At 38.7% G+C, this 26,744-nt stretch overlaps 2 protein-coding genes across 2 annotated transcripts in view; one reads left to right on the top strand and one right to left on the bottom strand.

Annotated features, from left to right (window-relative positions):
• Window positions 5,860–9,203, top strand: LOC109835153 (the record flags this gene model as incomplete). The annotated part of the gene is made up of 3 exons (XM_020403140.1): window positions 5,860–5,991; window positions 6,553–6,900; window positions 8,147–9,203. Coding segments are annotated over 3 exons (1,059 nt in total), but the record flags the coding sequence as incomplete, so codon positions are not given.
• LOC109835152 (zinc finger MYM-type protein 1-like) overlaps window positions 10,822–26,744 on the bottom strand; it is a 31,038-nt gene continuing 15,115 nt past the window's right edge. The window contains exons 3-4 of the mRNA XM_020403139.1: window positions 12,920–13,153; window positions 10,822–12,489 (exon numbers count right to left, since the gene is read on the bottom strand). Coding sequence (XP_020258728.1) covers window positions 10,822–12,489; window positions 12,920–13,153 — 1,902 coding nt within the window. The remainder of the gene's footprint in view (window positions 12,490–12,919; window positions 13,154–26,744) is intronic.

The raw sequence follows: 26,744 nt of genomic DNA, 5'->3' as shown, positions 1-26,744 counted from the left end.
ACGTGGAGGAGGTATTATGCATACTGCCTGTGCAGACTATCTCTTCCAGAACTTGGGTCAGAAGGATGTAACGGTGCCCTGTCTTGCTGTAAGCTCTTCCAAGAGCATCAAAGCTCGCATCAAGGCTCCTAACACTAGCTATAAAAACGAACATCCGGAGGATGGATTTGAAGTTGGTACTAAATTCGAGAGTTTTCACTACCAAACTGTGACTCCCATTTCTGACACTACTCTTCTTGTCGGCTTCCTGATGATTTGATTGAAGCGGTGTGTCATGCCATCGAAGCTGGTTGAGTCCATCTTGGTTGAAGTAGTATACCCCAGCCGTTCTCCTAGCCCACGGAAGACCTTTAAGTCTTCTTTCTGCAATAGTAGGCTGTTTACAAAGGGGCTTGCAGGATCTAGCTTCTGAGTTCCTCACCGTCAAGGAGATGAACGTTGCTGGGAGGAAAGTTTGGAAGACTCATCAACCTCATGTACCAGTGCCCTACACTTATTTAGTGGCCTGGTTCGTGTTACATTGTCCCTTGTTAATGACGGGGATCATGCAAGATAGTGAGACCTTTGTTCCTTTTGTGCAGAAGCTTGAGTCAGCCACATGGATGACTGTATACATAGTCCGGGCCAGACAACTCTTGTCCTTAGAGGACAATTATGAGGTTTTTTGTTGCCATCCTTATTTTGACGGGACTGAAAGGAAGGCACCAAGTTTGTAGACGTGGTCTTCGAAAGTTCCTCATCCTTAAATGCAGGAATTTTCCAATGGCTCCGCACAATCAGAGTGGGCTACTTGGCTTTTTGACTGGGCGAGAAATACATTATTAAACCCTATGTTCCTTCTCCTTTTGCTTGATAATTTGAGTATGACCAACTTTATGTTGGTAACCCTAATCCGCAATTAGCCCACATCTAACTTTTGTATGAGGGGGCTCGCGCTTGGTTTTTCTTCTCTGCCAGAGGGACCCATGCGCAATTCATCTTGCCCAACTTGTCATCCAGCTGCTCTACTATTTCTGATTTTTGTGACTAGTTTTCTAAAGCTTCCCAGATTCCGGAGTATAATATGTACACTTCCTATATACACGAAATCTGAGAGCTTTATGAGTCTAGAAAGGATTTTACAAGGGCTCTCCTGTCAGGGATGGATGAATATTTATCTTATGAACGAGAAGCAACCGAAGCTGGAGAGGTCCAAGAGGAGCCACCAGCTACCAAGTCATTCGAAGAGAAAGCGACCGAAGAAATCTTTAAAGAAGAACCCCCTCTTAAACCTCGCTCACTAATATCGTCGGGAAAGAAGGCCATCTCCAAATCCTCCCCAGCCACCCACACGAACTTCTCCTTCCATTCCTTATGAGAATCTGGGAGGTCTACGATCAACTTGAAGGACCCCCAACATCTGAAAGTAATAGTGGGCCTCCTTCTGACTTGCCTTTACAACCACGAAATAAGCAAACAGCTTCGTGGTGGGTTTGATGCTCAACCAACTGCATATAACCACAAAAGCCACCATGATGGCTATGGCGTTCGGCTTCATTTGTGCCAGCGAAACCCCCAAATCCTCGAACAATTGCTTCAACAACGGAGGCAAAGGCAATCTCACGCCACACTCCAAATGGTTTAGATAGAGTGGGTGCCGCCCCGGCCCATGGTCATAAATGGCCTCCTCTCCCTTTGGGAGGGACAACTTATATTCCTTAGGGATGTCAAACTTCGCAGACATCATCTTCAGTTGGGCCGAGGTCACCTTCGAATGGATGATCTCCAGATATTCCCGACGAGGCACCGCTTCTAGATCCATAGAGAGACTAGGGGGCAATCGGCAGGAAAGATAAAATTAGAAGAAGGTGAGGAAGAGGAGCAGTTAGATCGGATGAGAATTTTAAATGACAATATATGATCTCCTACTTTACAGCTGTCAGCACATCTAAACCGTTAGAGCCCATCTCACCCCACAGCTAAAACCTAGCCTCGGAATTTGAAATGCTGCTGAATGACATTTCACCTCTTTTTCTCGAGGAAACCGTGATCTGACAAGAGAACAACCTAAGCAGCCTTAGTGATGCCTGATGACGTCAAACGTCCAAGTGTCCAGAAGGGACGCCACTTCACTATCAGAATCAATTCTACCCAGTCTTTGTTCATTTATTTTTCCCTTGCATCCGTCCACAGTCGCTTCCAAGCGAAAGGGGCTAACTGTTATAGGGTGCTTCCTGTTACTTACAAATATGCCATCCCGAGAATAGACCCAGTCGAGCTGGCGTCACTCCCCAAAGACGACTCGAAAGGCAGACTCAGTCGGGCGAAAGATTGCTGCTCTGTAACAAGCTGACACTTCCCCCGAATGCGACTCAAAACATTACTTCCCAGTATTATTTTACTATTTATGGTTATCATTACGACTCCCCGTCACTCGCAGGTAAGCCTCAATGGCTGCTGATTCCCCATGTCACAGAAGTGACTCCACATCACCCGCTGACAAGCCTTAACGGCTGCTGATTCCCTATGTCGCTAAAATGACCCGTCATCACTCATCAATCGACACGAATAGGGCAAAGGATGACTCAGCCTCCAACTCACCCCTCGCCATCATCATGAGCCGCCTCCTCACTAAATACATGTTTTGTCCTTGACATCCTATATAAATACAGACGCTATTCATCCTGAAGATAGGTTCGATCTCTCCCTCACTACCAAAAAAATTCTCTAGTCACATATTAGAAGGAGATATTATTCCTCTATTGCTGGACCCAAGTCCACCAGCTGACTTGATCGTTGGATGTACCATGGGGGAAACAAGCCCGTACTCCCGTGATTCTTGTGTGTGCAGGTGATCCGCCCACCCCGAGCTACCAGGCATAAAGTCGAAGAAGGAAAGCGGCCCTCCATCACTCTCGACGATCCAATCTCTCGACGATCCAGCAACTCTGCAACCCCCATCGACTGTTTGTTCACGAGCATCAACATCGGCATTATAAGCCTTAACTCTGCGTCTTAGACTTGAGACGCAGAGTTGGGTGCCTACTGAGAATTGAAAACGCAGTGGCCGCCTGTGTTCTGAGTTCAGAACGCAGAGGTGAGCTCTGCGTTTAGAAGTGGTTGTTGACTTATAACCTTTTCTATTATAGTGTTTGTGAAGATCGTTGTTTCGTAATCTATGCCTTAGCCATTTGGGATGTGAGAGCCGTCAGATTGTAACTCTTACGGTTGATTGTGAGGCTACTAAATTAGAATTTTCATCAGTCGTCGGAAAGATTGTTGAATTGTAAGCTCTCTAGATCTACATGAAAATCCTCTATTTGCAGCTTTGAGGAAAGTCGACTGATTGTAACTTTCTTTGTTAAGATGCTGATGTAGAAGTCGTCAAATTGTAACTTTAGTCATTGAAATTTGGTAGGGACCAGTTATCTATTGTGATTTTTAGACAGCCTACAAGGGCTAAGTACTACACTGTATGGATGCGGTGGGAGCCACCTCTAGAGCCCGTAGGAGCCATCTCTAGAGTCCATATCGCTTAGCAGTGATACTGGGATATGCCAATTGTCATGTCATGATGAAGATGACTTCGTCTTTGTAAGGTGGGATGATTGTTATACCCTTACTTTAGTCCAACATGGACTAATGTGAAGAAATGTTAGTGACTTAAATAGGGAAGCTCAATGCCCAAGAACAACTAGTGTTAGCATTTTGACAGTGGGTTTTAACCAACATCGAGTTGCTCTTGGTGGGTCTCACGGCTTGTACGTGCCAAGGGCCCGTGAGCCCGGGGCGTGACACATGACAAGATGGTAGTTTGATTGTGAAAAAGGACTGTCAAACAAAGCTCTTATCATCAAATTTCTGTTGAGAAGGTAGGAAATAACTTCTACATTAGTGATCCATGGCAATCTAGTGAAAATATTGTAAGTTGAAGAAATGCAAACCTAAGGTTTGAAATTTGTTTGCCTAAGAGGAATATAATGCAAATTTGATAGCCAGCTTGTTAAACAGCATGTTAAGGTAAATTACACTAAACCCTTGTGAACTTTCAACATTTTGCACTAAACCCCTATTAACTTTCAAAATCACTCTAAACCCCCGGTACCCTTTTGGCATTACAGAAAACTAGCAACAAATTTTCACAGTTTGCAGAAAAACTCCATAAATTAGAACGGGAAAACAACATAAAAAAATATTTTTGGAAGTTGCTAGGGGTTTAGTACAACTTATCCAAAAGGTATTTGGGATTTTCTGCAAAAATTTTGGAGGGTTTAGTGTGATTTTAAGAGTATTGAGGATTTACTACAGAACACCGAAAGTTCCCGGGGATTAAGTGGAAGGTACCCTTCCTCTAATGTTAGTGCAGCTATGTTGAGGCCATCCTCTATGACAATTAGTTCTACTTTGAACTGAGACAAAATGCCGTTGAAAATATTCTTTTCTTTTGTCCCAATGAAATTTTAGATATTTTTTTAATGATGTTTTCTTATCTAAGAATAAAATAGTAAAGAAGAACAACAAGTTAATAATTTTTCTATGCTAATGACAATTATATATCGAAGTGACTCTGTCTTCTTGAGATATAACGAACAATGGTCCGGTTTTTGAATTTGTTATACGTGGAAAATGTCTATATTACAATATTCGTTTCTACGACACGTAACAGAAAAGAACCTAAAAGCAAATAAATACATAGCATAATTATTCATTAACCCAATTCCCATTTATAAACACCATTAGAAACCAGTGACAGATAATACATTTCCAAATAAAATTCCTATTCGGGTACTTGATGGGTATCGCAATTTCCAAAAATACAAAATAAATTAAAATAATAATGTCCTGTTTTTGTTCTCTGATGAGCTGGCCCCACCACACGGCTGCGTGTGGACCCGCGTACTCATTTTTTTTGCCGTGCAATTACCCTCATTTCGGCCCCAGTTACTCCTTGGGTGAAAACTTGGGGGTAGCCGTCAATTAAAAATGATCAACGATTCTCTTTGTGGACGGTATCAAGATTATACCAAAAATTAGCCATCAATTAATCATGCTTAAATCAAAGAAAAATATGAAGAATACGAGGAAAAAAAATTACTCGATAAAAACCATGAAATGAATCTCCTAAAATGTGAGTCACATTAATCGATAAGAATTTAACACGTCATCATTTTTTTTATTTATATGAACCAAACAAAATAAAGAAAAATATTATGAAAAACTTACAATAAATTGTACCTTTTTCTCTATTTCCTTTCTTTTTTCTTCATTTTCTACGATTTGTGGGCAAACCAAACAGCCCCTAATCCTCTTCAAAATTACCTCGCGTTCCTCTCTCCGTCAACCGAGTCAAAAGCAACGCAACCCTTCGAACTTCCCATAACGGCGCCGTGAGCCCATCCTTTCCCTCACCTAAAACCTTACGCTCACCAACGGTGACCGCACCGCCGCCTCCCTCCTTAACCTCTCACTCTCCTCTTTCTCACTCGCGCCTCCAGCTTCCATTTCTCTCCTCTCCCTCTCTTTCCGAATATTACAATTGAGCCCCAAAAAATTTACAAAAAAGTCCAAAATGGAGAAAAAACAGGGGTTTTTCTCAGCCGTCGCTCGTAGCTCTCGCCGGCGGGTCTCGATCACGATCACAAAAGCCTGTTCGTTCGCCGGGTGCGGCCTTCCTGCGCGGGAAGGGCACGGACTTGCACGAGAATGTGGGTGGAGTCGCCGATGCGGGATCGGCGAGCGGGCGCAGGAAGGGAGTCCGATCGGGAGCGGGTGCCCGCAATGTTTTTTGTTTTATAGTTTACTTACGTTTTTGGCGGATCTGGTGAGGCTAGGTGATGGTGGTGATCCGAAAGGACGCGGAGCTGGTTCGGCTGACGATGGCGGCCGTCGTTGGCTGGATCGGGTCACCGCCGGTTCGACCTTAGGGTTTTGCTTGGGGTCATGGGCCCGTGGCCTATACACGTCAGCTGCGGGGAGCCGTTGCCGCATCTCAGCATTAAGGATACTCCCATTGTGAGATTTCTATTTTAATGTCTCTTTGTTTTGTTGTTTTGGTTTACTCGTTCGAGAAAATGTCTGGATGGGTTTGGTGACGTTTTTGGGTTAGTGTTCTTTTGAGGGTTTATTAGTGCTTTGATTCTTGATGGGTTTCATTTGTCTCGTTAGTTTTGCATTGATTTGACGACATGGGCTCACTAATTTGCGCTATTTTTCTTCATTTTTTTTAAATCTTTTGTGAGTTATGTTCTTTTGTGGCGATTCTTTTTCATTTCTTTAGGTGATATCCTGCATCCCTTAAAGATTTAAGAGGCCATGCACTGTCTATTATTATATCCAATTACAAGTTTATATTTTATTTTTTAAAGTTACTAGACAATGCAAATTAAGATATCACTTCATTTCCCCGAGTTTTAAATGCTTGTTTATGCAAGTATTTTCATTTCCTGAGGTATTACTACTTGAAAAATCCATCTCTTTTTAATTATTGCCAGCAAAATGTGTTCCGTTACAGTTTGATGGGTTTGAACCATCCTCAAGTTTCCTAAAATCTGACAATCCCTCTTCTGATTTCAGGAAACCTCCTCAGCTCAGTACATCCTCCAGCAATACACAGCAGCATCAGGAGGTGTAAAGCTCCTGAGTTCGATCAAGAACTCTTATGCCATGGGCAAGCTCAAAATGATCACATCAGAGCTAGAGACAGCGACGAGGGTCGTGAAGAACCGCCACGCTTCAAAGGCTGCAGAATCTGGTGGGTTCGTGCTTTGGCAGATGTCCCCTGAGATGTGGTATGTTGAGCTCGCAGTCGGGGGCAGCAAGGTTCATGCTGGATGCAATGGGAAGCTTGTGTGGAGACATACCCCTTGGCATGGTGCTCATGCTGCTAAGGGCCCCATTAGGCCTCTTCGTCGAGCTCTTCAGGTATACCCAAGAACAAAATTTGTTATTCTTCTACCGCGATTGATGCTTGAACAATCTAGGTTTTCTTATGAATTGATTTGAATTATTGGTTCTTTTAGCTAAGTATATAGTTTAACTCTTAATTCGTGCCTTTAGGTACATATTGCTCATTTTAGTGTTTTTCCTTTGTTTTTCGTGGATAATCAACCTTTTTATGGATTGAATTGAGTTATTTCCTCTGATCAATAATGTGAGCTTCTTTCAACATGATGCCTTCATATTTGTCCCTTTTTGTTTTAGCCATCATATTGTTCAAATTCTTAATTTGAACACTTTAGATACATATTGTTCAATTTTTTTTTCTATTTTATACTTGGATAATCAACTTTTTTTATGAATTGAATTGAGTTATTCCTACCAAATCTTATTATTAGTGTGAGATTTTTGTTTACACGTGATGCCTCCCTATAGTTCTCTTTTAGCTTTATTTTCCAAGAAATATACTTGCTTGCTGATCAAAATTGTCTTAAAATAGAAAAGCATTTTTTTTTAATCCTGTTATAAGTTTATAACAATCAAGCTCTTTTCTATCTTACCTGGAGATGTGGCATTGAGCCAGTGGGGCTTATATCCAACGTTATTCTTAAAAAACAATCCAACATTGTTCAATTGAATCCAAGAATGATAAAAGGAAATGTACGTTCCCCCTCATTAATGCTGGAGCTATAACAATTGCTTACTGCTCAAGATTGTGGTCTTAAATATAGGAAACATTCTTCTTTAATCACGTTACAACAACCAAGTTGCTTTTCTTATTTGGAGATCTATTGTTAATCCCTTTAGAGTTCTAACCACTGTTATTCTTTTAAAACATCAAACTTTGTTTTATTGATTTAAGAAAGATAAGGTTTTCCCCCCTGTTTGATCTTGAACCAATGCAGTCGGTCTTTTTAATAAATTTGAACCGAGTCTTCCAGTCTTTATGGTGAGTTTTGTTAAAACATTCTGCTCAATGTCGTTACCTTGTAGCATCATTCAATCAAAGAAGTATACTTGCTTCCTTATCAAGACAAGTCTTATAATAAGAAGATAAGTAATACTTGCAAAAGATAAACAATAGCTAAACAGATCTTAATTGGGGTCGACCTCATGAACCTTTCTTCTCAAAGAGCATCCTATGGCCACCTCATGGGCAAGGTTTTTCACTTTGTCTATACCAATTAAAATTTATGACTCTGACAAAGATTTGATACACTATTCTGACCAGGGCCTCGATCCCTTGACCACTGCAAGCATGTTTGCAAATGCTCGTTGCATTGGTGAAAAGAAAGTAAACGGTGAAGATTGCTTTATCCTCAAGCTCTCTGCTGATCCTCAAACTCTAAAAGCAAGAAGCGAAGGCCCAGCTGAAATCATAAGGCACTATCTCTTTGGTTATTTCAGCCAGAGAACTGGTCTCCTCGTCCATATGGAGGACTCACACCTAACTCGAACTCAATCAACCACTGGGGGTGATGCACTATATTGGGAGACCACAATCAACTCGTTTCTTGACGATTATCGCTCTGTTGAGGGCGTGATGATTGCTCATTCTGGTCGTTCTGTTGTAACCCTTTTCAGATTTGGTGAGGTTGCTATGAGCCATACGAAGACTAGGATGGAGGAGTCTTGGGCGATTGAGGAGGTTGCTTTCAATGTCCCTGGCCTTTCAATGGATTGCTTCATCCCTCCCGCTGATATAAATAAGAAAGCTATGATGATGGGGAGTCATCAGGCAAAGGCTGCAGCTCTCGAGAAGCAAGATGGTCAGATTGGTGATAATGTCTTGTGGAGGGTGGAAGTTTAAAGTTTTGGATATTGTATGTAGGATTTAAAAGGATAAGCGGAACTGAATCCAATTGTTCATAGTAGAGGATTCAGAGTTCAGTAACGAGAATTGTTCTCTGTATATAAGAGCATAACTTTTCACAAGAGGGTCATTTCCTTATTTCTCTCAGGCCTAGGTGAATCTTTATACTCTCAGAATGCAGAAAAGTTCTGTAGGTCGATTTGATTCGGTTCTCCTTCCATTTTTTTTACGCAGGAGGAAAAGGATCACGGCGATCCTGTAATACTAATTGTCATCCTGGAGGCAACAAAAGGGTATGCCTCCAGCGATCTGTGACTGCTTTTGATTTGTTTTAGGGTTCGTGTTCTTCGTGCTATGTGCGTTCTTTTGTTGTTCGGAGCTAATGGTCATGGGTGGATGTAATATGCTCGGAGCTTGGCATTTCCTGTTGCGTGCTGTAACTGAATATCCCCTTATACTACGTGTATTTTTGATATTTTAACCTATCTGCGATAGTGAAAGTATCGGGTTAATAAGTGCAAAACACGGACACTTAGGGGGGGCTATGTGCAATTACAATTTTTTTTTTTTTTAAAAAAATCTATAGACAGCTGTGGATGCTCTATCTTCAATTCCCTTTTCTTCTTTTGGCGACTTTCTTCTTGATTTAAGGTTAATCATGAGTCTTAAAAAGACATTTCTAGAACAAGCTATCGTAAATGATTTCTTTTCATAGGGGTCGCTAGCTGAACTTTCAGCCTTCGGATCTTTTTTAATTTTCTATGTTTGAGCATGAACGAGCTTTATTGACTACTCCCAACAACGCTACGATATCTTCGAGCTTTGTGCGTGCGAAAGCATCATTCCTGCAGCTAAACTTTAGGAAGGCAACCCATGTGGTTCTCAATTTGCACTCATTGCCTGTGCTTCCTAATAGAACAAATTTTTTAAACAGACTCATTCCAACTTTTTATTTTCAAAACCGACCCTTTTTTTTTTATTTACCAAAACCGACCCGATTTTGTGATTAGCAGACTAATCACCTTCCTAAATAGTCGGGGTTGGCAACCCCGACTATTTAGGACATTAATTTTTAGGGTTTAATGCTTCTAATTAGGGTTTAACACCGTCCTAAATAGTCGGGGTTGCCAACCCCGACTATTTAGGAAGGTGATTAATCTGCTAATCATAAAATCGGGTCGGTTTTGGTAAATAAAAAAAAAAAAGTCGGTTTTGAAAATAAAAAGTTGGAATGGGTCTGTTTAAAAAATTTGTTCCTTCCTAATATTCACTAATGACTTCTAAGATATATTTTTTTTTCACGCTTTTTGGTAGACATAATGATACAACATCTTGTTACTATTGTTTTTGTTTAATATAGCGGCATGCAACCTTTTCTCAATGGAGTTGATGTTTTCTTAATTGATTTGGAGTTTGTATTGGTAAAAAAAATGAACAGGGTTTATGAAGATTTATCTATCTAGTGTATCGTATCGCTTAGCCCCTTCGCTCGAACTAGTTTGGTTGCATGTTTTGAGCTCATTTGATGTAGGGACAAAAAGCATGATTGTGCGGCCTAGAGGCATGATGACTAAAGGTTTCCACTTTGAATTGAAAGAGGGTTAATTACAAACGCACCTTTTGTAATTACGGGTTAGCCACTTATTCCGCTTACACTTTCATGAGCTTAGGTAGACTCGTTCATGGTCAAATCGAGTTATCTCTTTTCTATTTATACAAACGGTTGATGATCGATATCAAACAGCCGATTAATCCAGAAGAGGGTGGTTGTGGGGTGATGAAGGATGTTGGAGGATCCGCTCCCTTCTTCGACTTTATGCGCGTAGCCAGAAATTTTTTTTTTGTCCTAGGCGAAAAAATAACAAAGCAAAAAACAATTAAACAAACTAAGAGGGCTTTGATTTAGATATTGATAAAAAATACAAAGTTGTATCATACACATTCAAAATATGAGATACACCAGAAACAGAAGTATCTATCTAAGTCGAGCTCTACGAGTATGTCGTGAATCAAACTCCTCTACTATTTCTTCTGTGTCAAGGCTGGAAGTAATTTCTTTTTCAATATAAAGTGTCATGTTATTAGCAAGCAATTCATCTCCTATCTTGTTGCGCAATGATGTTTTTTATGAGTTTCATTGCCGAAAATGCTCTTTCCGTGCTTGCAATCGAAACAGGAAGAGTCAACACTAGCCGAATCAACCTATCAATAAGAGGATACCTTTTGGATTTTCCTTTACTTACCAACTTTTGGCATAATCCTGAGAGTGTAGTAATATTTTGAAAATCAGGATCACACTGCATATCATGCTCATAATGTTGCAATTGATGCCTCAGCTGATAATTAATCTCCATTTCACTGAAATCTTGGGGATAATATTTCTTCGCAAGCATGCAAAGATCAACTTTAAATGATTTGAAAGAATCTTTTGGATCCAAAGCAGAGCTAAGACTTAGAAGTTCTACTGCTCTATCGGAGAATCTTTCACTTAACTCCATCACTTGTGTGTTAACAACTTCATATAATATATCAAAGCGATAATGATGCTCAATTGTAATTTCATCACTCTGCTGACAAGAACGACCTGTGCCCTTCACATAACGAGAACTCATATCGGGTATATCAATTTCATGTTTCATACAAAAGGATACTACAGAGTGTAGAAAATTTTGCCATTTGTCATCACCTTTCAACTCACAGAGAAGAGTTTTTGTAATAGAGATAGAATCCATACCAGTTAAAATATCATGATCCTTTCTTTGCAGTGATTGACAAAGTACTTCTGTTACTCCCATTATTTCAACCATTAAGTGTAAGTTAAAAACAAAGTCAAATGAACCCATTGTAGTAAACCCACCACTAGCTTCTGCACGAATTTTTCTATTCAACCCATCTGTCTTTATAATACCAAGAACTTTCCACACAGGTTTATACAAACCAAGCAAACTACAAGCAGAAGAATAGTGTGAGCCCCAACGAGTAGAAGCAGGTCGACTCAAAGTAGTATGCTGATTACCTCCCGTACTTGTTTGTAATTCACCTCTTTCCATCAAATTTTTAACTTCTTCCCTTTGTGCAGCTCTTAGTTGTTGATTCCGCTTAGGCGAAACACGAACCAAATTCACAATGCAATTTAACATCTGAAAGAATAACTCAATGATAGATAATTCCCCTGGTGCTGCAACTAATGCAAGTTGTAAGCGGTGGGCAAAGCAATGAACATAGTATGCATATGGACATTCTTGCAAAAATAAACTTTGTAACCCACTCCATGCACCTCGCATATTGCTAGCCCCATCATAACCTTGTCCTCTTATATTCTGTACAAGCAATCCATTACGATCAAGTATAAGTGAACACATCTTTTTGAGAGTTTGTGCGGTAGTGTCTTCAACCCCTATTACATCAAAAAACCTCTCTCTAATAAAACCATCTGCATCAACAAATCTTAACACGATAGCCATTTGCTCACAATTGGATTCATCTCGAGATTCATCAACTAAAATACAAAACTTAAAGTCACCAATTTCTTCACAAATCTTTTTCCTCACCAAGTCACCCATAATTTCCATAATCTGATTTTGAACCATCGGTGAAGTATAACTAGCATTCCCGGGAGCATTTTCTAAGATAACCTCTGCAACTTGCACATTAAGAGTTGCACTATATTTGAGCAATTCAATAAAGTTTCCACGATTTGCTGAATCAAGAGATTCGTCATGCCCTCGAAGAATGCCCTCGAAGAGCACATCCTTGACATGCTAGCCAACGAATAGCATTAATCGTAGTGACAACACGCAAGCGATTTTTCTTTATTTCAGCTTCATTTTGTAAGGTCAAATGTTTCTTAATGTTTTGAGATGGCTTTTTCAAAGCATCAAGCATTAAAGCATTTTTTTAATGTATTGATCCTGTTTCTCCTTCATGCACTCGAAAATGACTATCTTTTCCTCCAGCTCTCTTCCAACTATTAAATCCTTTCGAAGTCCAAGCTTCTTGTTTATGTTGTTGGGAGGAATTGCTCTCAAAAAGAAAACAAGGAAAGCAATAGGCACGGTCAGTTGTTTCAGAATACTCTAACCAATCATAAGTCTTGAACCAATCATATCGAAAGCTACGCCCGTCTTTATTTCTTGGATATTCTTGGAGGTTTGGTTGGCATGGCCCTATTGCTATGTAACGACGTCGAACCTCATCTTGTTCTTTATATGGATATTTCCATATTGCTTGACGTAATCCTGGATCATAAGATACGGTATCCTTGACCTTTTGAATTTTAGGGATATTTCCATATTGCTTGACGTAATCCTGGATCATAAGATACGGTATCCTTGACCTTTTGAATTTTAGGAGGATGTTGATCTTCTTCTTTATCATCAACCGTTGGCTCCGTCGGCGGTGCCTCGCTTGAGGCTCCAATAATGTCTGTTTTGGAATAAAATGAAAATAAAGTTTTCATTCCCTTTCCAGACATTTTAGCTTCAAAATTTTAATAGATTGTGATTAGGATATTAAAAGATTGCATGCATTAAGAAGCACATTAAAAGATTATGATTAGGACTGTCAGAGTCCAATTATGAAACATTGGTGAGTGATTCGTTAGAATATGATTGGAACAATGTAGTGCAATTCGTTGACAAAGTGCTAGGGCTATTTCACAATTCACTGACAATGTGATGGGCATGAAAAAAAGACATTACCTTTTGGTTGTTTCGCAATTCACTAACAAAGTGCTAGAGCATGAAAAAAAATACTTCTGTTTGTTTCACTTCTGGAACACCTCTAAAGTCTAAACTATCCATGCCATGGATGCACCTGACTTGATGATATTTTCTTCTCTAGCTTTTACTTGATTGTAATGTTTTAAACTTTAGAAATTGTTACACATCAAATTTCAATGTGAAATTGAACGAATAAGTGACTGGACCCTGGTATTTCACATTTTTATATGTGGCTGCATGATGTTAGTCTGTTTGATCTATTCATTGCTAGTTGATTATTGTGTTTTAATCATTACCTTAAGACAGATTAAACATCACAAGAAATGCCAAAGCTTGAAGGAGGAACTAGAAAAAACAAGTGAGACTGTGAGAGGTTGCTTACTCAAAGCCTGTGAGAGGGCTTGCTTTGGGACTTGGGAGGCGAGGAGGTGAGGGGAGCCGGATCAGCCGGTGAGACTGTGAGAGAGGGCTCAGACTCAAAGCCTGACCAAGATCTCCGCCATTAAAATTTTGAAACCCTAGGCCTGGGTTTTTTTGGCCGTCCCTTTTCTGTTCTTGAATCTCTGCTCACTTGGAAAGTTGGAAATATGTGGGGGAGAAATAAAAGGCAGGTGGGAGTGACGTGGGACCGTGGGGGGATGCATCTGGCTGGGGGTATTAAAAAAAACTTTTTCTTGCCCTGGACAGCTGCCCAGGGCAAGATGTACATAGCTACTCCCCTGGTTCTTGAACGAGGGCTTGATGTCCACGTTGCACGGACTAGGAGAACTCGTAAGAGGGTGGGGACCGGTTCCCCCGTGGTTACTCCGACAGTCAAGTTAATGAAACTCGAGTGGGGAAGGGGAAGGTCAAGAACCGATATGGTTCTTAATGTGATAAAGTGTATGCCCAAAGGATCTACATGAGCTCCTTTGTCTAGACGAAGAACTGTATGTTCTTCTTTTTGTGTCATCTATGCTTTAAGGGGTTTTAGATTGCGAACCTTCTTTTTTCGCTATGGCGAATAGCATTTGTATATAAATAAAATGATCCTCTGTAGATTGATTCGTTCGGCCATGCAAAATGACGGGCACCAAATGTGAGCTGGAAGGTGAGTCATCTCTCATTTTACAAGTGTCGGCTGGCGACCGGAGGGGAAGCCACTTCGGTATGGGAGAGGGCGTCTCCGTATTTTTCGGGAAGTGGTTGTTAGACCCTAGAGGGGGGGTGATTAGGGTCTTATGCTAATCTAATCCGATTAAATACCAATTAAAAACTAATTAATAAGTTATCCTAGCAAGTATGAAATGCAATAATATATATGAGCTAGGATAAGCAATATACAATATGATATATCCTAGCAAAGAGATATATAGCAAAATATATATGCAAGGATATATAAACTAGCACAAGGGTAAACAATATAAACTAGATAGTGGATCATAAAAAGGATGAGTAATGCACAATTGGCGATATAAGATAAATGCAAAAACAACTACGCCAAAGACAAACTCAAACAAGCAATATGATCACGGAGTTCGGACCTTCCGTCCTACGTCTCCGCTCCCAACTCCCGGGGAGAAATCCACTAACACAATCCGGTTTGGAAGCCGGAACTTCTTCTACACACTCGGTTTTCTAGCTAACCGAAAACTCTACAACTCACACTCTTGCAATCACACTCTACACCCACTAAGTGTTGGACCTAGCCGTGTCTCCCTCAAGTGCTCGGTTACAACCTCTCCCTAGGCACGTCAACCGACGCCACTCCTCTTGGGACGATCCCCGACTCTCACCACACACTCCTCACTCGGTGTACAAGTGTATTACAAAGTGATTCTCACAATAAGCACAAATATGACAAATGATTGTTCTCAAAACAAGGTGAGAACTCAATTAAGCACAACTCTTAGTCACAAACCCACAACCCCAAATTATACTATGAATGTAAATACAATAAGCTCAAAAGGTTGTGTGTGAACAAAGAGATATAAATCAAAACTAAACTCAATGTAGTTCTAGCTTAATAACAATGATAATCAAATATATAAAAAAGCTAGAAATAGAGTTTAGAAAACTTCTCAATATATCAAGAGTTGGAGGGAGAATAGTTGAATGCCCAAACACCAATAGATGATCTCCTCAAGCTCTTGTAGAATTGAATCACAAAAACAAACTCTCAATTTGCTTAAAAGCTTTTTAAACACACTTAAACCAAACTAAAACCCTTGTTAAAAACTTTATTAAACTTGATTAAAAACCCTCTTGGTTAGTTTAAGAGTTGAAGGCAATGGGGTACTTATACCCTCTCTCAACTCAGCCAAAAACCTGAGCAAAAGACAAAACACAACCCCAAGGCAACGGTCAAAAAACTAGCCGTTGCAAACTGAAGGAACACTCGTCGGTCGACCGAAAAATTCGTCGGTCGACCGAAAATTTTCATCGGTCGACCGGACCGGTCGACCGACAGGCTTCTGTCGGCCAGGAAACTTTTGACCTCAGGTTCGGTCGACCGGTGCGGTCGACCGAAATCTGACATATTCAAAAACTGTTTTGCTGATTTTAAAACCCTGTTTAAAAATATCAAATAAATTCCAAAAAATGTAAAACTTTGGGGAATGATTGTAGACATGATAATAAACATGCTACAACGACTGGTTTCGAAAAAGGACTTCCCAAATGAAAAATATCATCATTTTACAAAATAGTCCAAAACATGAAAACCTGAAAATTGATATTTTGATATTTTGACTTAAACAACATTTTGAAACCTTATGAAATGATTGTATAGACTTGATAAAAGATATAACATGTTGTTATGAAGTCTATAACCTAGAAATACAATATTTTCATAAAATTGCATATTCTATGCAATATATTCAAAACACTAAATATGATTTCATTAAATATAAGCTTGTTAAAGGTGAAATCATATATAGGCATATAAACATGAAACAAAATAGTATTTTCCAATTCTATTCATTTGTTTCATAGTAAAACTTGAAAACTATCAAACCAAAACATATATGTATATATATAACTATATATATACAAAAACCAAAACGTGTATGTGTGTATATGATTGAGCTTAAAGTACTAACACACATAATATAAATTCCTAAACTAAATTACCCAAGCAATGATCTTGATCTTCAATAAGCTTGACTTGGTAATCTCGCGGATGAAGCTTGAACTTGGATCTTGAACTTTGAATAGCAAGGCTTCACCGACATTCCGCCAACCTCCTTTGGATATGATCGTTGAAGCTCTATTCCATCCATCCTCCAACAACGTTGTTTGTCTACAAAACATAGGAATGCACAAACACTAGACAAACAACATTAGTAATAAATTGTTTGTTAAACATCATCAAAACAAGAAGGCCAACAATCTCCCCCTTTTTGATGATGACAAACAATTTACAAAAAGGATATATGCAATGAAGGAAAATGAATATACAAAGTATAATATATCATGCATATAAGCAAGAAATGATATACTCACAATATTTCTCCCCCTTTGACAACATCAAAAAGGGGACAAAAGGATTAAGAGAGCGAAAGCTCCCCCTATCAATAAGCATAGGTGAGTATAAAACAAACATAGACTGTGGAATAGCTCCCCCTATCAAAATGCCATATAAAATATATGCAATAAAGATCAAGGCAAATATGTGAGCAAGCATAAAAGATATGCTAACAATCACTCACATTCAAACAAGATAAGGAGAACACGTAATGATATGTCACGATAAATAGGTGTCTCAAAATACAAGCCTAAAAACCATGTATAAAAAATAGATTTATGAAATCAAAAGAGAGAAAAACATGAGAATCATGCAAAAAGAGTTTTCGAATGAAAACAAATCAACCAAATGAAATCATAAATCAACCATTTAAACCAAAAATGATGTTTGATCAAAAAAAAATTTGTAGGACTTAATCAAATCACATATAGAATACATTATAAGGCACGAATAGATGATCCATGAGCACAAACATATAACTATCATCATATAAGTGAAATATAATGAATTCAAAGCAACATATCAAAAAACCATATCTAGCTTTTGAACTAGTAACAACCCATATAAACATTTTTAGCACCCGGTAAACAATATTTGGGAATAAACACCCAATAACTCCGGAGGGTTATATAAACATAGTCCTCTCATAAAAATCAACACTAATAATCATGAAAACAAAAGATTTTATCAATTATAAATTGTTTTCATATAAAAAGATTTCAAAGCATAATTTTCAAAAACAAAGATAAAGAAGGATAAAAACATTAAAATTCTTAGTTTGAAAATCAAATTTGTTTTGATACCCAAGAACTCTTGGTACCAAAAGATTTAGGGACATGACCCCTATCATTTAAGCTCAAGGCCCTAGGGTTATGAACCCTCTTAGGCACATTTAGTGCACGGGTCCGGTCATAGCAATAGTTATGCAAATGACCCATTCGATTGCAATAAGTGCAATGAAGAGGATGACCATTAGCTCGTGCACGGGAATCATTTGCAAATAAAGATGGTCTTTTAAGATTATTTTGCAAATGTGAAACATTATCAAAACAAAACTTTCCTAAGTGGCCATATCTACCACAAACATCACATCTAAAAACATGTGGCCTACTAGAAATATTTGGCAAATAAGATTTTCTTTTTAAATCAAAACAATATTTGGCCAAATGACCAAAACGACCACAAATATCACATTTAAACACATGAGCATGCTTATGATGAACATGATGAGTATGTGCATGTGTATGTGATGAAGAAGCCTTATGAGATGCACAAGAACCATTGATATTACTATTTTGAGATTTTTGTGCATCATAGCAAAATTTAGATAAATAGCCTTTACGACCGTAAATAGAGCACTTGTAAACTTTGCTATATATATGTGCATGGTGTATGGGATGTCTAGATATGGTAGCATGAGACTTAGCACATATATCCATAAGTTTCTTGTGATTATTAATGCATGTAGTAAGAGTTGAATCTAAATAAGAAATACGGTTTTAACATCATTCAACTCATCATTAGGCATATGTGCATTTTTATTAGAAGTAGAACATATATATAGTCATCTATAAAAGAAGCCGTATCATTTTGTATGTTCTTTACTTCTAACATGGTATTATCTCTTTCATGAGTTAAGCTAGAAATGGATGATGTCAATTTTCCATTTTCCAAAATTAACATGTCATTGTTTTCTTTAAGCATGGTATTTTCTTTTGCAATGACATCCAATTTTGACACTAGCTCCTCATGATCGGATTCTAAATTATCATGCTTGCATTTTAAATTAATAAAATCATTTTACAATTTGTTAAAGGTATGCAATAATTTTTCACTAGCACAAGCAAGTTCATCATTAGATAAATCACTAATAGATTCGAACTTGCAAACCTCACTAGGGCTATCGCCTAGTGCTCGTGTGCATGAAACTCCTTTAGAACTTGAAGCGGGATCCTCCAAAGCTTGTCGGATCGCCTCCAAGTCTCCTTGATGCGCTTCTATGAATTTCCATAATGTATAAGCGCTATCAAAAGAATCAAGCTTGTTAGACATAAATGAATCAAATGCATTTAATAAAAATTCTAACATAAGCTTGTTCATAATAAACATCTTTTTATCATGTTTGCTCCACTTGGATTTCTCCAACGTGGGCATAATATAAGCACAATCAATGATTTCCCATAAATCGATATTTTGAGATTGAACAAATATTTTGAATCTAAAGCACCATTGAGCATAGGGGAAAACATTGAATTTAGGATCAACACTAGAATCATAGCCTAAACAAGATGTATCATTTATATCCATAATTTGAAAATGTATGCAAGCAAGATACAAATAAAGCTCAAAATTAGATTAGCACAAATAAGATAACTTGGATCTTTAACTCAAGGCGGTTAGACCTTAAATCAAAGAGCACCAAGCTCTGATACCAATTGTTAGACCCTAGAGGGGGGGTGATTAGGGTCTTATGCTAATCTAATCCGATTAAATGCCAATTAAAACTAATTAACAAGTTATCCTAGCAAGTATGAAATGCAATAATATATATGAGCTAGGATAAGCAATATACAATATGATATATCCTAGCAAAGAGATATATAGCAAAATATATATGCAAGGATATATAAACTAACACAAGGGTAAACAATATAAACTAGATAGTGGATCATAAAAAGGATGAGTAATGCACAATTGGCGATATAAGATAAATGCAAAAACAACTACGCCAAAGACAAACTCAAACAAGCAATATGATCACGGAGTTCGGACCTTCCGTCCTACGTCTCCGCTCCCCACTCCCGGGGAGAAATCCACTAACACAATCCGGTTTGGAAGCCGGAACTTCTTCTACACACTCGGTTTTCTAGCTAACCGAAAACTCTACAACTCACACTCTTGCAATCACACTCTACACCCACTAAGTGTTGGACCTAGCCGTGTCTCCCTCAAGTGCTCGGTTACAACCTCTTCCTAGGCACGTCAACCGACGCCACTCCTCTTGGGATGATCCCCGACTCTCACCACACACTCCTCACTCGGTGTACAAGTGTATTACAAAGTGAATCTCTCAATAAGCATAATATAACAAATGATTGTTCTCAACTATGGATGAGAACTCAATTAAGCACAACTCAAAGTTACAATCTCTCACCACCCAACTATACTATGTATGAAAGATACAATAAGCTCAATGTGGGTGTGTGTAACAATGAGTAAAATAAAATCTAACTCAAATAGCAAACTAGCAATAGTAAGAATATGAAAATCAATAACGAAATTGCTAGAGAAAAGAGTTAGAAAACTTCTCTATAAACACAAAGAAGAGGATGAAGAGGATTGAGAATGAATCCCTCAATCTGCAGTGAAAACTTCCTCCTTTGTAAACAGAAACCCAATCTTTTAAACAAACAGTAAAACCCTAAACCCTTGTTTAAAAACTTTGTTTAAAACACTTCTTGATTACTTGAAAAGAGATCAGCAATTGGGTATTTATACCCTCTCAAAACTCAGCCAAAACTCCCAAAACAAAAGACCAATAACACCCCAGCAACGGTAACAAAAATAGCCGTTGGAAGCAGTCAGAACAAGCGGCGGTCGACCGAAGAAATTCGCGGTCGACCGACAGAAACGATCGGTCGACGGACCGAAATTTTGGTCGACCGCTATCCAGGTCAAACACGAGAAAAACATCAGCTGACTTATCCGGTCGACCGAAGGAAGCTCTCGGTCGACCGAAGGAAGCTCTCGGTCGACCGCAGCAAGAAACCTTGAACTCTCTACTGCCCAGTGAGGAATGAACACAGATTCGGTCGACCGGTGCGGTCGACCGAGAACTGATATATGAAAATCAGGTTCTGAAAACTATTTTTCTGATTTTAAAACACTGTTTAAAAATATCAAATAAATTCTAAAAATGTAAAACTTTGGGAAATGATTGTATACATGATAATAAACATGCTACAATGACTGGTTTCGAAAAAGGACTTCCCAAATGAAAAATATCATCATTTTGCAAAATAGTCCAAAATACGAAAATATAAACATGTGAATTTTGACATTTTGGCTAAACCAACTTTTGAAACTTTACAAAATGATTTTATAGACTTGAAGAAAGATGTAAACTATTGTTATGAAGTCTATAAACAATGAATGTAGTATTTTATCAAAATACACATATAATGCACTAAAACATGATTTCATATAACTAACTAAAATTGATATTGATGAAATCATATATATGCATATGAGTATGAAACAAAAATATGTTTTCTAATTATATTCAATTATTTCATAGTAAAACTTGAAAACTATCAACCCAAAACATATATGTATATATATATAACTATATATAAACAAAAAAACCAAAACGTGTATGTGTGTATATGATTGAGCTTAAAGTATTAACACACATAATATAAAATCTAAAACTACATTACCCAAGCAATCTTGATCTTCAATTAAGCTTGACTTGGTACACTTGCGGATGAAGCTTGAACTTGATCTTTAACTTGAATTGTATAGGCTTCAACCCGACATTCCGCCAACCTCCTTTGGATATCATCGTTGAAGCGCAATCCATCCAACCTCTAACTACGTTGTTTGTCTAATATATAAGAATGTACAAACACTAGACAAACAACATTAGTAGTAAATTGTTTGTTAAACATCATCAAAACAAAGAGGCCAACAGTGGTTGATAGTGTGGCAGGAGGCATGTGGGCATACTGAATCATCCCTCGTTTTACAAGTATCAGCTAGCGACTGGATGGGAAGTCACTTCGGTATGGGAGAGGGCGTCTCCGTATTTTTCGGGAAGTGGTTGATAGTGTGGCAGGAGGCACGTGGGCATACTGAATCATCCCTCATTTTACAAGTATCAACTGGCGACTGGAGGGGATGTCACTTCGGCATGGGAGAGGGTGTCTCCGTATTTTTCGGGAAGTGATTGAGTTGATAAGTCATGGAGACCTATCAGGCCAAATCTAGATAAGGCTTGTCCAAGGTGGACGAAAATGTCGACATATGCTCTGGGATAGAGCTTTGGAGCTGAGTTCGAATTCTCAATTTAATTGGTAGCAGGGAATGTCCCTCCAGTTGCTTCTGAGAATTTCCCAGTGAGTGGTCGAGTGCCCTAAGTAGGGTGGTCATTGATGATGGGGTCGACCGACACCACCTTTCGAGTCGACTCAGGAATGTCGGCATGTCCGACTGGTTGGAATGTTGTCTCGTCTTAGCTAATAATCGTCTCTTGAGTCAATATAAAGATGTCGACTCGTATGAGAGGTCAGGATCTCTCGTGCCGACCAATATCGTCTTTAGTGTCGACACCAGAGAGTCAACTTGATAAGTCGATGGGGGACGAGTCCTCTGTGATTGTGCCTTGGTTTTACCCCTGATAAGGTTTCAAGGTCTTATAATTAGTCGTGATGGTCGAGTTGCACCGGAGGATTCGACCATCTGTCGCGCCTTGGGCTCACCTTAATAAAGAGTCAAGGGCTTGTAATTCGACTAAGGAATTAAATGCCTAGAACTTTTGAGAGTTGACTAGGGCTTTGCTTCCCCTAAGGCCGAGAGAATATTATGATAGTCGACCAAAGGGTTGTGCCTTGGGTTTATTTCTAATGAGATACTAAGGGCTTGTCCATGATGATCGATGAGAGCCGGAGGAATTGACCATATGTTGTGCCTTGGGCTTACCTTGATAAAGAGCCAAGGGTTTTGTTTTTCGACTGAGGAATCATTGTGCCTTGGATTTACTTTGAAGAGGTACCATGATCTTGAAATTCGATTGAGGAGTCGAATGCCTAGATCTCTTGAGAGTTGACTAGGGCTTTTCTTCCCCTAAGGCCGAGAGAATATTGTGGAAGTCAGCTAAAGGGTTGTGCCTTGGGTTTATTCCTGATGAGGTACCAAGGGCTTGTCCATGATGATCGATGAGAGCCGGAGGAATCGACCATATGTTGTGCCTTAGGCTTATCTTGATAAAGAGCCAAAGGCTTTGTTATCCGACTGAGGAATCGTTATGCCTTGGATTTACCCTGAAGAGGTACTATGGTCTTGAAATTCGACTGAGGGGTCAAATGCCTAGAACTCTTGAGAGTTGACTAGGGCTTTTCTTCCCCTAAGGCCGAGAGAAGATTATGGGAGTCAGCCAAAGAGTTGTGCCTTGGGTTTACCCTGAAGAGGTACCATGGTCTTGAAATTCGACTGAGGAGTCGAATGCCTAGAACTCTTGAGAGTTGACTAGGACTTTTTCTCCTAAGATCGATAGAATATTGTGGGAGTCGGCCAAAGGGTTGTGCCTTGGGTTTATTCCTGATGAGGTACAAATGGCTTGTTAGGATGCCTAGGTCTTACATGACGCCTAGGTCGTTGGCCATAATGAAGCCTCGATCCTTACGAGATCAAAGTTAATTTATATTGAATAACATTTTATTATTTCTGTATTTTACATCATCATAAAAAAATCCTTCTGCAAGCATCTGATGCTCAAAAAGAGATTGAACCACTTGTGATCTTGCTTTGGCTCTGCTTTAAAGGTAATTTTGTAGTGGACGAGGCCTCCAATATAGAACATCTTTTAGTTGGATTTTGCTTGCTTCCATAGCGGACAATTTGTTGATAAACAAGAATGAGTCGAAACTTTATTTACCGTCTCATCGGCCAAGGTTTCTTTTGAGTCTGAATCTTTAGTAAGGCCTTGAAGGCGAAAGGTTGACATGCCGGCTTTGGCAAAAGAAACTGCCCAGACGTCATGAATCATGTTGAATGACGTTCTCCAGGTCAAGTTCGCAAGGGTTGAGGGCACGACTAGAAGCTACATGGTACCTTTTGTGGTGGAAACTCTCTTGGAAAGAGAATCCACCAACTGGTATTGTACTCCCTAAGAATGACAAACCGTGATGGTTTTCTTAAAGGAGCTCTGGAAGTACTGGGGACTGGACCATGTTGTGAATGGAAAACTCTCTCTTATGGGGATCATGCGGGTCGCATGCTTCGCCCACCAGAGCTTAGGCAACTGTAGTGGTGAAGACGTCGGTTGAAGGGCCAAGATCATTCTTCCTGAGAACAATCAGCTGACAGGCCCTAAGTTTTTCTCCCAATTTCACCCCTGGTATAGGGGAGTTTTCTTCAAAGAGTCCTAATGGTCTCATGTACCTATCACATACTTGTTCACTGCTCCTATGCTCATATGAGCTATCGACAGTTGGAGCTTTAGTAATATTTAGCCTCATCAAATTCTATGCTCTGGCCAGATTTATTCTGTGATGGCGATTAGAAGTTAGGGTTATTTTTTAAGAAAAACAACCACCCTTATGGTGGGTCTTCTGCTAGAGGGTTTTCTAGGGGGATTGAAGATAGTTGTGCCATCTAATTGATGGTATGCTTAGCAAATACTCCCCGGATAAGTTGCTGAGGCTTTTGAGGATTGTACCGATGTTAGTGTTAGACCCTAGAGGGGGGGTGATTAGGGTCTTATGCTAATCTAATCTGATTTTATGCTAATTAAAACTAATTAACAAGTTATCCTAGCAAGTATGAAATACAACATGATATGTGAACTAGGATAAGCAATATGCACAATGAAATATATCCTAGCAAAGAGATATACTATGAGATATATATGCAAGGATATGAAACTAACACAAGGGTAAACAAAATGAAGCAAGATAGTGGATGATATAAAATAATGAGTGCAAGGATATGAAACTAACACAAGGGTAAACAAAATGAAGCAAGATAGTGGATGATATAAAATAATGAGATAATGGCGAAATGAGCAATGAGCACAAATAAGAATAAACGCCAAAGCATACTCAAACACAATCAAATGATCACGGAGTTCGGACCTTCCGTCCTACGTCTCCGCTTCCCACTCTTGGGGAGAAATCCACTAACACGACCGGGTTTTCTACGTTCACCCGAATAACATGTCTCCCTCAAGTGCTCGGTTACAGCCTCTCCCTAGGTTCGCCAACCGACGCCACTCCTCTTGGGATGATCCCCGACTCTCGCCACACACTTCTCTCGGTATACAAGTGTATTACAAAGTGAATCTCACAATAAGGCTCAATACAATAAATGTTTGTTCTCTACTATGGATGAGAACACAATGAAAGCTCACACTCAATGTTACAACTCTCACAACCCAAAATATATTATGAATGCAAATACAATAAGCTCAAGTGGGTGTGTGTAACAATGAGATAAAATCAAATCTAACTCAAATAGCAAACTAGTAATAATAAGAATATGAAAATCAATAATAAAATTGCTAGAGAAAAGAGTTAGAAAACTTCTTGATAGATGACAAGAGATGGAAGGAGAATAGTTGGATGCCCAAACACCAATAGATGATCTCCTCAAGCTCTTGTGAAATTGATTTCACAAACTCAAACTTCTAAATACTTAAAAGCTTCTTAAACCAAACTTAAACCCTTGTTTAAAACTCTTTAAACTTGTTTTAAAAACTCTCTCAATTGTAAATAGAGAGCTGAAGGCAATGGGGTATTTATACCCACTCAAAACTTCAGCAAAAACCTCACTAAAAAGACAACAAAGCCCCCAGAAAAACAGCTCAGAAAATAGCCGTTGGAGTCCAACGGTCATATCGGCGGTCGACCGCGAAGAACAAAAAGACGAAGAACTGTTCTGGACAAGCGACGGTCAACCGCGGCGATCGACCGCTAAACTCTCGGACTCGCTACGGTCGACCGCCACGGTCGACCGCGAGCAATATAAAACATTCTGATTTAGAACTCTTGGTGCGTCGACCGTGGCGTCGACCTCGAACTGACACAACAGAAAAAACAAGTTTGAAAATATATTTTTTGACTTTTGAAAATTGTTAAAAATAACAAATGAAGTCAAAAATTATGAAACTTTGAGAAATGTATATAAACATGTAAATGAACATGTTACAAAAAGAATTTTCCAATTGCATTTCCCATTGTATGAAAATCATCATTTTGAAAAATCATCCAAAACACGAAAATGTAAACATCGTGAATTTTTTGACATTTAGCCTAAACCAGTTTTGCAAACTTTACACAATATTATATAGACTATATAGACTAATAAAATATGTATATGATTATGTTAAGTCCAAAACTAAGAAAATAATATTCACAAAATTGTAATATCTATGCAATATATACTAAAAACACAATAATAAATATGAAACATGTGATTTCATATTATAAAACATGAAAACTCAAAAACACATATATTATATATATAACTATAATACGGCTGCATAAAACCAAAACTTATTGTATATAATATATATATATATATATATATATATATATATATATATATATACGAAGAAACCAATAAATGTGTGTGTATATGATATTGAGCTTAGAGTATTAAACACATATAATATAAACCTATACTAAATATACCCAAGCTTGATGAAGGTCTTCAATGAGCATGACTTGGTAAACTTTACGGAAGAAGCTTGTAATTGGATCTTTAACTTGAATTGACGTTGCTTCACTCCACAATTCCGCCAACCTCCATTTGATATGATCGTTAAGGCTCGATTTCATCCATCCTCCAACTCGTTGTTTGCCTAGAGTAAATACGAAACCACAAACACTAGAAAAACAACATTAGAAGTAAATTATTTGTTAAACATCATCAAAATAAGAAGGCCAATAGTTAGTTCCTCTTAGCCAAAGCTAACTCTCCTTAGATTGGATGATGCAACTTCTGACTTCATTTAGCTTGGATGATGCAACTCCGATGTTGTTCTTCAGGGTGAGTAAAATCAGGTCATTGA

This window comes from Asparagus officinalis, chromosome 3, assembly GCF_001876935.1.
Source record: "Asparagus officinalis chromosome 3, Aspof.V1, whole genome shotgun sequence".
NCBI lineage: Eukaryota > Viridiplantae > Streptophyta > Magnoliopsida > Asparagales > Asparagaceae > Asparagus > Asparagus officinalis.
Note: the sequence above shows the minus strand (reverse complement) of the source record. Positions and strands in the feature narration are given on the sequence as shown.